Source organism: Prunus persica, chromosome G4 (assembly GCF_000346465.2).
Source record: "Prunus persica cultivar Lovell chromosome G4, Prunus_persica_NCBIv2, whole genome shotgun sequence".
NCBI lineage: Eukaryota > Viridiplantae > Streptophyta > Magnoliopsida > Rosales > Rosaceae > Prunus > Prunus persica.
In genome coordinates, this window is record NC_034012.1 from 13,000,423 (window position 1) to 13,017,623 (window position 17,201).

Consider the following 17,201-nt stretch of genomic DNA (forward strand, 5'->3'; position numbering starts at 1 on the left):
CTAAAAGGACTAGTACCCGTTGTGATGCTCCGTTTTCGGTTTTTTCATTCGATTAATTTGATTTTTTTTGTTGTGCTTCACCCATCATCATTTGAAGTACAGCCTAAAATTCAATTTATCTAGATCGTTAATGGGATGATGAACAATGGAACCTTGATGGAGATGAGAAAAGCTACGATAGATGAGGAAGTTAGGATGTTAGTTGTACATTCATAAGAAAGATAAATTATATAGTATACGGGTCTGATTTGGTGTTTAAGTGAAAACAATCGATAGCTGAATTGGGTTCAAATTAAAATTGATTTTTTAATCTTTTCCGCATCCGTTCCGTTCGATTCAATTTGATTCAGCGATTTACTAGTTTAGATGCCCACCCGTAATAAAAATTCGAAGGGTTTGCATCAGACCTAGCATATTGGTAAAAAACAAAAACAAAAAAAAACAAAAAAAACCTAACGTCCCTGGTAAGTGGCCTTACGTCTGTTCTCAACTCTTCCTCGCGTCTCCAACATTCCCTTCCTTCATTGTTGCTGCACTCTTATACGAGTATCGCTACAAGGTGGCTGAGAGTTGGAGTCCCCTCAATTATGATATTCTCTACTCTGCTTCTCTCATTGCCTCCCTTCCTCCACCAAATTTATCCATCCCCATCCTCCATTGTTGTTGGTGAGAGTTAGAGTTTTTTCAATAAGAAATAAATTTGCATCCTTGGGTGATTGGGTGGGTTGAAGAATCAAGAGGTTCACTTGTCTATTCTTCTCCAAAAACATGTCTGACAAGGAGGTTGAAGATTGAGGTACATACCCAATTTTTAGTGTAATTTTGTTGTAAAAATTGTTGTACAGGTTCTTAGTTTTTGTTTTTTTGAATATGCAATTTGTTGTAAAAATTGATTAGTGTAATTAGTTGGGTCTAGCTAGCATGTAGTTCGTGGGTACTGGGTGGCTATAATGTTAACTGAATGTGATAATATTTGAATTAATTAGATCTCCAACCTAGTTTGTTCGATGGTTTCTATCTGCCTAGCTTTTGTAATTTGCATTTCTTTGTTGTGTATGGGTGTCTTTGTTGTCTTTCTCAAGATGTATTCTTTGTTATGTTCTTGGCTAGCACACCTTGCAGTTACATCTCCTTCCCCAAGCTGTAATTTTCTAACTTTGTTAATGTAATTTCTACAATCATTTTCCCTGAATGGCATATTCTCATGCCCTCTAGCTTCAACTACCATTGAATTATAATTCTTATTTACTCTTATTCCAACTTTATCATTCACTTCAATCTTCCTTTTCATATACAAACTTATTGCACGATTCATTCGAACAATATCGAGCATTGTCCGAATTCAATCCATGATTATGATGGAGTTTGACCGAGTTCACTTTCCACCTTCCATCCAAGCATATACCTGCCCTAAGTTGAGCCTTGCAATTGCATTTTATGCTTGGATATGGATTTAGCACATTGCTTGCAGTACTTTGTGGGATCCCTGATCCAGAACATGATAAAGTCACATATTTCAATTCCCCACAATCTTCTTTCTTCGATGATCTCTTCTTCATTGGGAAATTTACTCGATTTGCATATTTTTTTATAATAATAATCAACCACCTCATCAGCTGTGTTAAAAATCATATTTATCTTAGGTTCTTACGTTGTTTCTTCTGAGTAGATCTCCAGTCCAGTCTCACCAATCTCAACCTCATCATTTTCTTCACTCATCTCCAAATTTGAATGGCTTCTTGAAGATTCTTCCATCCTAAATAATTCCAAATATTAATATAAACTTCATATAATACATATGCAGTGTAATACCAATTAATTTAAGATGGTATATATGTATTTATATGTAATTTAAGAGCACTTATACAAGAACAATTATGATAGACAAGAACAAGGTTGGCTGTTTAAATAAGCAATCCCTCATGCAACATGGTTTTCTACATCCTACTTATTTAGTATTGTATGGTTGAGACAAAGCGACTGACCTTGGAAGGATTAACAACCCCATTGTTGAGACAAAACGACTGACCTTGGAAGGACTACCAAAATAATATGTATATTATATACATGGGTAAAATCTAGGATCCACCTAGATTAGGAAGGAAGTGATGTGGAGACGCGATACTCCTATCACAGCCACGTTCTAGCGATATTCCTATCACAATGCAGCAACAATGGAGGAAGGGAGTGTTGTGGAGACGTGAGGAAGAGTTGAGAACAGACATGAGGCTGCTTACCAAGGACGTTATGGTTTTTTAATTTTTTTTTTCAATTTTTTTATTTAAGGATTATTGAAAAGAGAATAAATAAAAAATAGAATACACATGGCAACATTCATTAATTGACTAGTGGTTAATATTGCGTGTCTAAACAGCATAACCCTAGAAAAAAATGCTTAACTACGATGGAAATGGGAATGACATATCCATTCCATTTGCCCTATTGTCATCCCTAGTTGGATTGGGTTTTTTAAAACCATACTGCTTGGAATAGGTTAAATTGGGGCAAAGGAAAAGCCCATAAATGCTCCACCACTAGCCACACCAAAAACACACGCAAAATAAAAAGCTGGAGCCTTTAGAGCACATCCAGTCTAAAAGGCAAGGATAAGGCAAAGGCAAGGCAAGGGCAGACACTATTCACATAAATAGTGTCAGCCTTTCTTTTTTTGGTTCCACCCCAAAGGGCAAGGGTAGAGGCAAACACTATTCATTTTACTTTATTTTTTTTTTTTTTTACTTAACTATTAATTTTGACTTTTCAAATAATATTTTTGGTTGCCACATGTCACTATTATAAAATTCTCACCTAAAATTTCAAATAACATTTTCGGATTAAATTTTCAAATTAAATTTTCAAATAAGATTTTCGGTGGCCACGTGTCCATTAAATTTCAGATAAAATTTTCGGATGAGATTCTCAGTTGTCACGTGTCTTATTTCCGATAAGATTTTTGGATATTTATTATAAAAAAATTATAATCTCATATTTCAGAAACGATTTTCACCTTCTAAAATTACGCCACGTGTCTCATGTTAGATAAGATTTTCAGATATTTATTAAAAAATTATAATATCAGATTTCAGATAAGATACCCTCTAAAATTGCGCCATGTGTCATCTCCATCTTCTAAATCCCTCTATAGAACTACACCCTCAACTCATACCTCTCATACCATATCTTCTCTATTCTTTCATTTCTCAGATTTTACAAAACATATTCTACTCTCAATGTCTAACCTGAGGAGGGTGTTGGAATGGCAAGAGCTAGAAGAGGAAGAAATCAGGCGCATATGTGCTGAAGAAGATCGTGAGGCCGATGAAGAGGAGGAAGAAATGGTTGTAGCGGTGTGTATGCTTAATGAATCTAGGCAACACTATCGTCATCATGCCCTGAATGTGGACAGACATAGGCAGTCTCGGGATAAGAATCTCTTGGAAGATTACTTTATCCCAAATTCGTTATATTATGTTTCTCATTTTCGAGGGAGATATAGAATGCAGGCTCATTTGTTCCAAAAAATCATGCATGATATTTGTAATTACGACACAAACTTTGTTCAGAAGTATGATGTTGTTTGGGTTTTGGGTTTTCTTCCAGAGCAAAAACTTACAGCTGCTTTGCAGATGCTTGCTTATGGGGCATCCACAGAGCAGGTGGATGAGATTGAGCGGATGAGAAAATCAACTATCCTAGAGTGCTTTGTGAGATTCTGTGATGCAGTAGAAAATTTCTACAAGAGGGAGTACCTTCGTAAACCTACGGCTAGGGACCTCCGAAGGCTTGTATAAAAGGCTGAGGCTCGAGGTTTCCCAGGAATGATTGGAACATAACTATCCTAGAGTGCTTTGTGAGATTCTGTGATGCAGTAGAAAATCTCTACAAGAGGGAGTACCTTCGTAAACCTAGGGCTAGAGACCTCCGAAGGCTTGTACAAAAGTCTGAGGCTCGAGTTTCCCAGGAATGATTGGAACATAGATTGCATGCACTGGCAGTTGAAGAATTGCCCAGCTGCTTGACAAGGAGATTATGGGAATTGAAAGGGCCAAAAAAGTATAATTTTGGAGGCCGTAGCTTAATTCGACACTTGGGTTTGGCATGCCTTGTTCAGAGTTGCCAGATCTCAGAATGACCTTAATATGCTTGGTCAATCCTCAGTGTTTTAAGGATGTATTCCGAGGTCATTCCCCACAGATCACGTATCGAATCAATAATACCGTATACTCGGGTACGTACTACCTTGTCGACAGAATTTATCCTAGGTGGACGACATTCGTGAAAACAATTCTGAATCCCCAATCCGAGAAGGAAAAAAGCTTTGCTGCCTTTCAAGAAGGTTATAGGAAAGACATGGAAATGTGTTTTGGTATCTTGCAAGCTCGTTGGGCAATTATCAGGGGTGCTGCTCAGATGCTTGATAAAGAGGTGCTGCGGAGCATTATGATGACTTGCATAATCCTCCACAACATGATTGTGGAGGATGTGTATGACTATGATGCTCCAGAGGTGTTCAAACCCGATCACATGAGCATGACATTGACTAGAATTTATGAAAGGCCAATAGGAGCAAATAGACAACCAATGGAGCACGAACCGTTAATTCGGGATGGTCGATACAACAACCCCATGGTTTATCGTTATCAGGAAATGCAATCTTTGTATGTTCAAGAGACGTCAAGTTGACTTGATCGAGCACTTATGGGAGATGAAAGGCAATTACAGTGAATGAAGTCAAGTTTAATGCTTCGTTTTGTGTGTGGTGTGCTTGGAATTATGCTTTGTTTTTAATTATGCTTTGTTTTATGTGTGATTTGTTTGGAATTAGGCTTTGTTTTTAATTATGCTTTATTTTGTGTGTGGTTTGTAATGAATAATGGTTTGTTTTTAATTATGCGAAGTTTTGATGTATGAAATGTTTTTAATAAATAGCTATATTATTTAATGCTTTCTTTATTGAATAAAAGGGAAACAATACAACAAATTAATACATATGACAACTCTTTCAATACAACCTAATGGTTGTGATCATTTAACCAATTTGTATTGCTAGGTCCGTCGTCATGGAAAAGTTTTCTTCTCATCACATCCCATCGTTTTTGCTTCCAATATGACTTTGTTTCAGGAGATATATGGCTTGTATCTATGACCATGATTTTCATCTCTCTGTCCTCCATATCTTGTTCTTGTGCCTGCTGCCTTTGAATTACAAATGCTTCATGTCGTGTTTGGTCTGCTTTTTCTCTTTTCAAGTCTCTCTCAATTCTCAGTGCGTTGTTCTTAGCTATTTGTTCCAAAAATTGTGCACATTCATTGTTCGAAGTACTCCCTTTCTTGGCCTTTACCGCCTTTCTCCCAATAGGTCTCGGCACAAGTGGGAGTGGTGAGTCTTGATCCATTGGGGAGTCCAATGGTGAATTAGTTGCCCGTGAATCGTGGAACGACGTCCCATTCAACACAACCAGCAGACTGTTGGAAATAATTTTGAATCTCGAACAATTCTTCACAACTTCCCAACATTGGTGACTCAAGAAACTGCCTTGGCCCAAAGCACCGAACCACATTTGTGCTTGTAAGCTCTATTAAAAATAAATAATTGGAAATGCAAGAACAAAAATATAAATATGGAAGAAAATATAAATAAATTGGAAATGCAAGGAAAAAAATGAATACGGAAGAAAATATAAACAATTTGGAAATGCAAGAAAAAAAATGATTATGCAAGAAAATATAAACATATCGGAAATGCAAGAAAAAAAAAATGATTATGTAACAAAATATAAATAAATTGGAAATGCAAGAAGAAAAAAAAAAGAATATGCAAAAAAAAAATACATTAAATTGAATAAAATGGCAATTATAAATATTTTACCTCATCGGCAAGATTTTGACTGCTTCGAATGTTGTCCCTCGCTTTTGCCAATGAATCTCTCCATTTCCCTAATTCTTCATTTAAAATTTTCCATCTATTGGCCAAGGCCATTCCGTCCTAAGTGAACCCGATCTTTTAGCAAATTCTCCATGAATTTTGCTCTACATATGACATAACTTCATCTCATTGTCCGTGACCGGGCAATGACTAACTTTCACCCAACACTCACACAACACAATATCTTCCTGAGTTGTCCACGCGCCTCCACCTTCGACAGAAGTGACCATTTATTTTTTGAGTAATGCTATTTGAACACACAACATTGACCACCTTATGTGGCAACTGATGTGTCATGTCATGTCAATTAATGAATGCTGCCGTGAGGCCACTCACTAGGAATGCTAGGGTTTTTTAATTTGTTTTTTAATTGACATGACAACATTCATTAATTGACATGGCATGACACATCAGTTGCCACATAAGGTGGTCAGTTAAGGTGGTCAATGTTGTGTGTCTAAATAGCATTACGTGGAAGAAAAATATGAGTGGAAAGTAAAAAATATTGGAAAAAAAATATGAGTGGATTCCAAAAAATATTGGAAGAAAAATATGAGTGGATTCCAAAAAATATTGAAAGAACAATATGAGTGGAGAGTAAAGAATATTGGAAGGAGAAGAGTTGTATGAAGATTTGGTGTGGAAAGTGAATAAAATGTTTAGGTATTTAGAGCATTTTCACCAGTTAGCCCCTTGCCATGGCAAGGGGAGCCCTAGGGCAGCTACTATTCACGTGAATAGTGGCTGCCCTAGCCCCCCTCAGCAAAGCTTGTTTCCAGCAGTTTAGGCTTGCCATGACAAAAACTATTCATTTTTTAATATTTTTTTCACAACTTTGTTTACTTAAACAATTAATTTGGATAATATTTTTGGAAAAGATTCTTGGGTTCCTACGTGTCAATACTATTCATATCGGATAAGATTTTCGGTTTCAAATTTCAGATAAATTTCAAATTTCAGATACATTTCAAAATTCAAAATTCAGATAAATTCAAAATGTCAAATTTCAGATACATTTCGAAATTCAAATTTCAGATAAATTTCAAATTTCAAATTTCATTTGAATTTAAAATTTCAGATAAGATTTTCACCTTCTAAGATTGCGCAGCGTGTCATATCTATCTGTCTACATTTTTCTATAAAACCAGAGGTTCAGCTCATACCTCCCACACCAGTTCTTCTCTACATTTCCATTTCTCATATTTTAGATTTCATTCTCCATTCTCAATGGCAGACATGCAAGAGGTTTTGGAGAGGCAAGAGCGAGAAACTAGAGAAAGAATGCGTAGACGAGCTACAAGCAAAAGGGCGCAGAGAGAACTAGATGAGCAACTTGGCATAGCAGTTGCTTTGCTGGAGGAAGAAAACCAGAGTCGCCGTGGTTCACGAGAAGGCCGTGGCCCAAATGTGGACAGACATAGACATTCTCGGGGCAAGAATCTTATGAAAGATTATTTTATCCCACAATCTCTGTACTCTGATGTTTATTTTCGAGGGAGATATAGAATGCAACCCCGTTTGTTCAATAAAGTCATGCATGATATTTGCAATTATGATGAATATTTTGTTCAAAAGAGAAATTATGCTGGAAATTTGGGACTTCTTCCAGAGGAAAAGTTCACAGCTGTGATACGAATGTTGGCATATGGGTCATCTGCTGATCAGGTGGATGAGATTACCTGGATGGGGAAGTCCACTGTTTTGGAGAGCTTGGTGCGATTTTGTGATGCAGTGGAAACTCTGTACACCAGAGACTACCTACACAGACCTACGCCCAGGGACCTACAACGGCTTCTCCAAAAAGCCGAGTCTCGAGGATTTCCTGGCATGATTGGTAGCATTGACTGCATGCACTAGTAGTGGAAAAATTGTCCAACTGCTTGGCAAGGGGATTACGAAAATAGAAAAGGGCAGAAAAGTATCATCCTGGAAGCAGTTGCTGGTTTTGATACATGGGTTTGGCACGCCTTCTTCGGAGTTGCCGGATCTCAAAACGATTTGAATGTCCTAGGTGATCACATATGAAATCAACAGTGCCATATACCAGAACGGGTATTATCTAGCTGATGGCATCTACCCGAGGTGGACAACATTTGTGAAAACAATTCCACATCCCCGATCCCATAAGCAAAAAAATTTTGCTCGCTATCAAGAGGGGTACAGAAATGATGTTGAGAGGTGCTTTGGTATCCTTCAAGCCCGGTGGGCTATTATCAGGGGAGCGGCACGTCTATTTGACGAGGAGGTGCTTAGGAGTATAATGATGACTTGTATCATCCTCCATAACATGATTGTGGAAGATGAATATGATTACGATATTGATGAAGTGTATGAACCAAATCTCATGGACACGGCCCTAACATGAATTTATGAAAAACCAGTATGGCCAAATGGAGAACCAGTGCAGCATGTTTTTTATGTATGGAATGTTTTGAATAAAAAGGATTTTTGTTGAATATTTTTTTTATTCACTAAAAGAAAAGCAATAAAACTAATAAAATAAAATAAATGAATTAAACAAAACAAAAAATACAATGAAATCAAAGGCAATTAAACTAAGACATGAAAGGCAAGCAAACTATTTTAATGGTTTTCATCATTTAACCAATCCGTGTTGCTAGGTCCATCGTCACGAAAAAGTCTTCGTCTCATAACATCCCTTCGTTCTAGCTTCCAAAATTGTTTTGTTTCAGGGGACATATGGCTTGTATCCATGACCATGGTTTCCCGATCTTTTTTTTCAATGTCTTGTTCGCGTACATACTCCCTTTCTTTGCGTACATACTCCCTTTCTTTTGCATATTCTAGTTGAATAGCCATATCGTGCTCTTGTTGTTTCAAGTCCATTTCAATTCTCATGGCTTGGTGCTTTGAAAGTTCCTCCAAAAATTTAGATGCATTCTTGCTAGAATTACTCCCTCTCTTCGCCTTCGCTACCTTCCTCCCAATAGGCCTTGGCTCCTTTTCAATGGGTGAGTCTTGACTCATCGGGGAATCCATAGATGAATCCGATGCCGGCGTCTCATGAAGTGGAGTCTCGTTCAAGACTACCGTCGGACCCGTTGGAATAATTTGGAATCTCTTATAAGTCTTCACCACCTCCCAACAATGGGTATGGTTGAAACTTTTTTTCCCTTGCCCAGTAGCACCAAACCACATTTGTGCTTGCATAATCTATAAAAAAAAAAAAATGGAAATGCAAGAAACTTTAAAAAATATTGGCAATGCAGCATGTAAAAAAAAACTAATGCAAATTCAATAAATTTTAAAAAAAATGCAACATGTATAAAAAAAAACTAGAGACATATTAACAAAATATATAAATTGCAAGAAACATTTAAATAAAAATTAATATGACATAGAAATTAATAGAACGAAAATGACAAATAATTTACCTCACTGCTAAGGTTTTCTCCGCTTCGATGGTTGTCCATCGCTTTTGTTAAGGCATTTCTCCATTTCGCCAACTCTTTATTAAGAATTTTGCACCTACTGGATAATGCCATTTCTGTACGTGACGAACCAATTGCCCTTTCACAAAATGCTTGATGAATTTTTTTCCACATATGAGAAAATTTAATCTCATTGCCCGTTACGGGACAATGACTAACTTGGACTCAAGCCTCACATAAGCTAACATCTTCCATCATGCTCCATGCCCCTCCATTTTCAGTAGAAGAACCCATAATATGATAGAGAAAAATACAACTTGAAAGTGAAAAAATATTGAGTAGAAAGTGAATAAATATTGAGGAGAAAGTGAATAATAGTAGAAGGAGAAGAAAATGTAAGAGGATTTGGTGTTAAAAGTGAAGAGTATTAGTTGGTATTTATACAAAAAAAATTCAGTAATTTTTGTGTATTTTTAAAAAAAAATTTCGATTTTTTTTCAATTTTTTATTGCAGAAAAATTGGCTGCCGTTGGATTGAAGGAAAAAATAGAATCGGAGAGCCAATAGGCTGACATGTGGAAGGTAGTCGTTGGCGGCTACTGTAGCGCGTCGTTTTCAAATTTTTTTTAATGTTGGCGCATGCAATGCATGCGCCAACTGTAAAAAAAATTTGAAATGCTGAAGGGCTGACGCCTGACGCCATGACGTCACCGCCCTCGGGCGCTTGCTCGGGCCGAACTCCACCTCGGGCCAGCCCAGTCTCGTGGCCCCCACCTCTTGCCCGGGCTGCCTTCTACTGCTGGAAACCCACTTTTTTTCCAAACCACCCCCACCCCCAACCCGAGTCCAGCCTTGCTACTGGACTTGCTCTTATAGGGAAAAAAAATCCAAAAATTTTTTGTTTTTTTTTAAAAAATTTTTTGAATTTTTTTAGCCAAAAAACTCAAGATCGTCGAATTTCTATGCAAAAATAGATCGGAGCGTCCGGGAAGCGCCACGTGGCGTCTACCGTTGGGAGCTGTCAGAGAGTGACGTCATGCTGACATAAGCGCGGTGAAATTCACGTGCCAACGGTAAAAAAAAAATCTGAATTCACTGCGCTGATGTCTGCGTCTCACGAATGACGTCAGCCAAGTCGGGCTACAGCCCAGTCAAGAACTGCCCTTGGGCTTGCCCGGGCTGCAGGCTTGGCGCTGGAGGGTGAAACCTGGGCTTGGGGGGGCTGCTGCCAGGGTTTGCGTATAGCGGTGTACTTGCTCTTAGAGGATCAGGGAGTCAAAGCTGTTAAACATAGCCAGTAGCAGCCTAATCATCGTTTCTCTCTGAAAAATCAAAGAGGGAAACGAAACCATGAAACTCTCCTTCTCTCTGCCACCCAAATCCTCTTCAAAATCAAACCCTAAACGCAAACCGTCAACCACCGCCACCACCTTCGACGATGGCAATGGCAACCCAAACGACGCCGCTTCGAAACACTTTGTCAACGAATTCGACGCCTCCAAAACCCTATCCACCGACCCCAAAACCCGCGTAATCGCTCCGATCCCGAACGAGTGGCGGCCCCACAAGAAGATGAAGAATCTCGAGCTTCCAATCACCGAGCCCGGAGGCCAAGAACTTAAGTTCGAGGTCGAGACGCTATCGGTCACCGACGACCCCGATGCGAAGATTTCGTACGGTCTCAATGTGCGGCAGAAATTGGATGCGGAATCGGAGAATCGGGACGGTGGTGATGAACGGCCGAGATTGAGAGGTGTGGAGGACACTCTGCTTCAGAAATTTAAAGACGACTTGGAGCGCTTGTCGGATCACAGGGGCTTGGAGGAGTTTGATGAGATGCCGGTAGAGGGTTACGGCGAGGCGTTGCTTTCTGGGTACGGGTGGTACCCGGGTAGAGGGATTGGAAAGAATGCTAAGGAAGATACGAAGGTTGTGGAGTATACAAGGAGTACTGATAGGCACGGGTTAGGGTTTCATATGAATCCGAAGGAGAAAGAGAAAAAGCAAGAGAAAGAGAGAAAGAAAGATGGGGATTTGGGTAAGGAGGTGAGGATTGTTTCGGGTAGAGCCTATGTGGGTTTGAGGGGTAGGATTGTTGAGAAATTGGGCAATGGAAAACTGGTATTGAAGCTCTCGAGTAGGGGCAAAGAGCAAGAGCAAGAGGTAGTGAAAGTGAATGTGGATCAAGTTGCGGAATTGGGTTCGAAAGAAGAAGAGAAGTGCTTGAAGAGATTGAAGGAGGCCCAAAGGAAAGTGGGTAGTGATAGTAAGCCAAGACGAGAAGAGCAGAGGGGCTATTCAACGTGGCTTGCCCGTCACATTCGAGTTAGGGTTATAAGCAAGGACTTGAAAGGTGGGAAATTTTATTTGAAAAAAGGGGAGGTGATGGATGTGGTTGGACCCAAAACTTGTGATATATCTATGGATGGGAGTAGGGAGCTTGTGCAGGGGGTGTCCCAGGATTTTCTTGAGACTGCGCTGCCAAGACGGGGCGGATCCGTTCTTGTGTTGTCTGGAAAGCACAAGGGGGTCTTTGGCAATCTTGTTGAGAAGGATTCAGACCGAGAAACTGGTGTTGTCAGAGATGCTGATACCCATGAATTGCTCAATGTGAGTCTTGAGCAGATTGCTGAGTTTACTGGGGATCCCAGCGACCTTGGATATTGATTCATAGGTACTTTGAACCAGAATTCAATTCCCTTGATGCTGTATTTGCAAGCTGAAATTTATTGTCTAAATTTGTATCTCGGTTTCTCATGCTTTACCACAATTTGATTCCCTTTATGCTTTACTTTCTCCTTAAACTTAGAAGTATGTTGTCTCATTTTCTACAGTGCATGACATTTCTAGTATTCTCAGTTTGATTACTTTGATCAGATACATATCTTTAAATTGAAGGTGTTTGCCATGATGTTTAACTTATGGGAATTCCACGTATGTACTTTTGTGTACTTTGTTTAATTTCTTTTAACTTCCATCTATACCATCAGTCTTCATTCTACCAAATCCAACTTTCTGTGAGTTGTATGATGAGCGATTTGTGCCAATTAGAAGGGGGGTACTGGCACTCCTTGGGTTATAAGTTAAAATTCTTTTAGTTATTTAATGATTTAACTTCTGAATAGCGGAAAGAGAGATAATATCTCGATCTGAAAAGGTCATTTTTTAACAAGTAGTAGTTTAAGAATTGGATGATTTAAGACAATAGAATATCAGTTGATTTAGTCTAATATTTGGATTTTTCTGGATCTCTTTTAGTCTGCAAAGGTCGCTCTTTTTAAAGAAATATCTTTATACGTAGAAATCTGCTAACTGCTAAGCGGGAAGTAAAAGTCAAACAATGGACTGACATATAAAGCAAAGATAGAATCATTTTATATAACAAGGTCCAAATCTACTTACGTAAGTACTGCAACCTGATGCCCATTTTCTTGCTTGTATTGACACCAAAGTATTGTCTCCAGTATCAAACTTTTTTTTCTCAACTTTCCCATCATTAACCTCAATCATGACCCAAAGTCAAACAGTGAGCTATCCTTGCATTGTGAAAGTAAGCAGTCAGAAATATTCTTGCAGTATGAAACTAAGTATCCTAATAGCAAGCAGCTACTGAGACTGTCTCTCCTACGTCCATTTGATTCATAACCATTTTAAATATCACTGCCTTTTGCATTTGATCTATTAACCTTACCTATTGCTTCGGCTTCACAAATCCAGATGCAACAGGCTGTGTGTTTTAAGGTTATGGAATTTTGGTTTGAGCAATTGTGATTTTATTTCAAGTGTGCATCTCTCTTCATCCAATCATTTGTATCCTCTTGGAAAATCATAAACTATGGTACATTTCGGTCCTGAGTCACAGCCTGATTAGATGAACATATGATGCTTTTAGAGTATGGATCACGTATTATTAGAATCATTGGAAATCACTGCGAAAGAGTCTAGTTTTGTTGCTTATAAGTAACTTCAAGTTAGAATCGTTCACAAATGATTTGTAAAAAACACCTATATAATATATCCAAGACACGTACATATTAGAATAATTTAAAGAAGTTTTCGCAGCGACAATGCTCTTCTCTAGGATTGTGTGTGATGCAACCTCAATCCAAGGTGCAACTGACAGCGTGGAAAATTTTCCACTATTAGATATTCTGGAAGGTGGTTTGAAGTTACTTCACTTAAACGTGGATTTACCGGACAAGGCTAGGAACAACTACTACTGCACCTAGGTAAATGCAAAGGGCATTTATTGTCGTTTGAATTGTGACTTCTAATATTGATATCTTGCGAGCATGATATGGAGAGGAATTGTGTTGGGAGAACTATTGGGTCCAAATTTAATGGACTGTGCTGTTATACTGGGGAGAAGTTAGATTTTTCTGTATTGTTGCACTTAACTGCAGATCCAAAATGTTTAGCACGACCGTCAATGGTTCCTGCTTGTCTAATAGAGATAGCCCTTCAAGTTGCGATCCAAATCATTCTGAAAGCAACATCTTTCGTGTTAAGCTTTCACGTATCATTGCTTGTAAATAATAGGTTTTTTTAATATATTTATTTTTAAATTTATAAATCTTAACCACCTATTTCTGACTGCAGAGGTATTTCAACTTATCAAATTGCAGGGTGTATATACATATGATATGGAGACACCATCCATCCAAGTTGATACCTTCTGTGTTAATGGGGGTCCTGACGGGATATATTAGTGGCATAAGGGGAAAGGTTGAATGCCTTTCAGAGGAAGATTTGGGGAAAAAATGAGACAGAGCTTGTAAAGCAGGAGATGATCAAAGAGAAGTGTTACCATTTATTCCTAAGGAGCCATATGATGTGATTGCATGTGATTGCAAGAGTTACCATTTCTACAGGTACTTATGGAAACGGCTTTCAATTTATAGGATATTACATAAAGTAATTCGTGTTTATTTGTGAGAACTTCAGGTATCCATGTCACTTCCGTTTGGACCTATGCTTTCAATCATGAAGACTAGTCTCACCTGATGTTTTATAGGTGTAGAGATTTTGATTGATGGTGAGCAACTAGTTCAACCACTGCCATATGTATAAACAAGCCTGTCGGTTAACCTTGATAGTAGGGGTTTTGTGGTGTGCCAGAAGGATGTCATGTTAGAGTATACTAAGTCTTGTTTTCTAAATAGTGTAAGAAGCTTGACGAGAGACAATCTTAACTTCTGTCTCTCCAGTTTAGGGATGTTGCAATTATCTCTGAGCATTTTATTTGCAAATTGTTTCTTAAATCATTTTTGCCGTTAAATGTATCAGATTTGCTCGAGAATTCCTTATCCTGGTCCTGAAAACACAGAGGTACAAATCTTACTTGGTGGAATTTGGACATGTGGTCCAAACAGAATCATTGGCACCACATAAGGTTGGATAGTCGGCTATCTGCAATGATGCTAATGTTCAGAATGTGGAAGGCTTGACAAATGAATTTTCTGATCTAGAACTGAGACTTGGACTATAACACCTTGCTAGTTTCTTTGCAGAAGAAGCTATTATTGAGCTTGTTCCATAGCGTGTTAATTATATGCAATTTAAACCAACCCCTTTGTTCTAATCTCAACAATTTAGCCCAGAGAGTTCAAATTGGACTGCTCCTTGTGTTTATTATATTGATCCATAATATGTGCGATGCATGGAGAATTTTTCAGTTCCTATATGATTGCTATTGACAGAGTTGCGGAATCTGAGTTGGAGAGACCGGATTGGCTCCTCCCTTTTTGCACAAAATGTATTCTTTATCATCATTCTGTAAGCTTTCATATTTTTCCTTCACCATTTGCGCAACTTTTTGGTCTGTTTTACATAACAATAAAAGCAAGGTGTGTATAACTCTTATGCAATAAGTTTCGTTCATAGAAGGAAAACATCAAAACAACCAAGGAATGATTCAATGAAGGAAGAAGAAACCTGGACTGCCGTTTAATGGTTTACATTTATGAAAATGGAGCTGGGATGTTATTCATACTTCTTGTTTTCGTGTCTTATGCAAAGCATAAATGGTGGGGGTTTTTGGTTTTTGGTTTTGTTTTTGAGTCATCATGAGTTTTGGTTTTTGTTTAATAAAGTTATTCCTTACACATCAAATAAGAAAACTTTCATTTTATGCGATTTTAGTTTGAAGTATATATTGACTTAATAAGCTATCATTTTTAGCAACATGCTAACCAAACTTTGATCCTTCTGAAAGCACTTCAGACAAAACTGGGAGTAGAAGAGACAACACCATCAATGCCAGCCAAAGAAACAGTATACTCTGCTAAGGGAGTGGAAGTCATGTTTGGAGACTAGAGTGAGTCATGGATGTATTGTGAGGAAGGAGATTCAGCATGGGCTTGATTGGTTCTTCAAATACGAGGTTGATGTGCCAATTTTGTTTTGATTTGTTTTATTTTGAGTTGGTTTTAGCCAATATTTTTAATAAAATAATTTTTCATGTATGATATGAATGCATGAAGGGACCTAAGGTCAATCTAGGACAAAAGCCTTAAATGTTCAATCCACAAAGAGTTTTAAAAGAATAACCTAACTCTTAGAGCATCTCCACCCATAAGGGCTAAGTCTAGGGCAAGGGCAAGCAAGGGCTGCCACTATTCACATAAATAGTGTCAGCCTTGCCATTTGTGGTTCCACCTATGAGGGCTAAGTCTAAGGCAATTACTATTTACTTAAATTTATTTTTTATTTTTTATACTTAAACTATTAATTTTGATAAGCTTTTTAGATAAGATTTTTGATTCCCAAGTGTTAATATTTATCGTAAAATTCTCACTTAAAAATCAAGATAACATTTTTGGATAAAATTTTGAAATTAAATTTGGTGTGGAAAGTGAATAATATTGGCAGGTATGTATAGAAAAAATTTCCAGAATTTCTTGATATTTTTTTTAAATTTTTTTGATATTTTTTTCAATTTTTTTTAGCCAAAAATTGGACAACTGTCGGATTGTGCAAGATTTTTTGATCGGAGGCTCCGGGAGAAGCCACGTGGCTTGTAACCATTGGGCAATGTGGGCTGGTGGGTCCAACAGTAAAAAAATAATTGAAAATCAGCTGCTGATGTCAACAGCCCGCGGGCAACAACCTAGTCAATTTCTGCCTGTGGGCTTGCCCGGGCTGGTGGATCCCATGCCTTGCCCGGGCTGGATTTCCTGCGCTGGAGCCGCATTGGGCTTGCCGGGGGGGCCTTTTGCCCAGTTTGATAGCAGCGCTGGAGCTGCTCTTACGTTTTGAAAAAATATTTGCTTGAATAAGCTCCTCTTGAGACAGTAATCATAAGGGTTTAAAGTTTGAGAGCTAGTCCCAAAAGAAATGCAAATAAAGCCCAAAATCAAAATGACGACGGAACTAAAAAATGACGCGCATGCCCTAAAATGAGCAAGATTACACTAATATATGTCAGCTCTTATGTCGAATAGGACAAGACGCTTTGGGAGGAGAAAAGAATAGCGCTATTTTTTGGTTTATTATCACATTCTTAGAGATATTTATAGTTTATTAAAGTGTCTGTCTATTTTTTGAAGTTGATGCAGTTCTCTTTGATAATGAACATGAGTACTTTGTATGGTTTTATCTATTAACTATGAATTGGAATATTATCGTTTCATTTCGATGAGCCTATTTTGTATAGAATTTTTTTTAACCTTTTACACGCTGACCCCGGAATGAAAAATTCTAGATCCGCCTCTGGGTGCAATAAGAAGAAGAAGAAGCAGTTATTTTCCGCATTATCATCTTCAGCATCTGTCGAATAATAGCATTGGCACTTGAGTAAGAAAATGTGCAAAACTAGCCTTTATTTCAACATACTAAAATTCTAGACGAACTTCATTCAAACACGCTTTTTGACATCTTCTACT

General features: G+C 38.0%; 1 protein-coding gene across 8 annotated transcripts; it reads left to right on the top strand.

The window, feature by feature from the left end:
* LOC18781017 (protein MOS2) lies at window positions 10,522–15,724 on the top strand. 8 transcript variants are annotated; one of them, XR_002271158.1, is made up of 4 exons: window positions 10,522–11,992; window positions 13,944–14,189; window positions 14,263–14,353; window positions 14,605–15,067. XR_002271158.1 is itself a non-coding variant. In XM_007211621.2 (2 exons), exon 1 carries the CDS (start codon window positions 10,669–10,671, stop codon window positions 11,983–11,985), a length of 1,317 nt encoding a protein of 438 aa, XP_007211683.1. In that variant the 5' UTR covers window positions 10,522–10,668; the 3' UTR covers window positions 11,986–11,992; window positions 13,918–14,575. The 8 variants fall into 8 exon arrangements, 2 of the variants coding, with proteins under 2 accessions (XP_007211683.1, XP_007211682.1); XR_002271159.1 differs by lacking the exons at window positions 14,263–14,353; window positions 14,605–15,067 and adding an exon at window positions 15,533–15,724; XR_002271160.1 differs by lacking the exons at window positions 14,263–14,353; window positions 14,605–15,067 and adding an exon at window positions 15,541–15,724.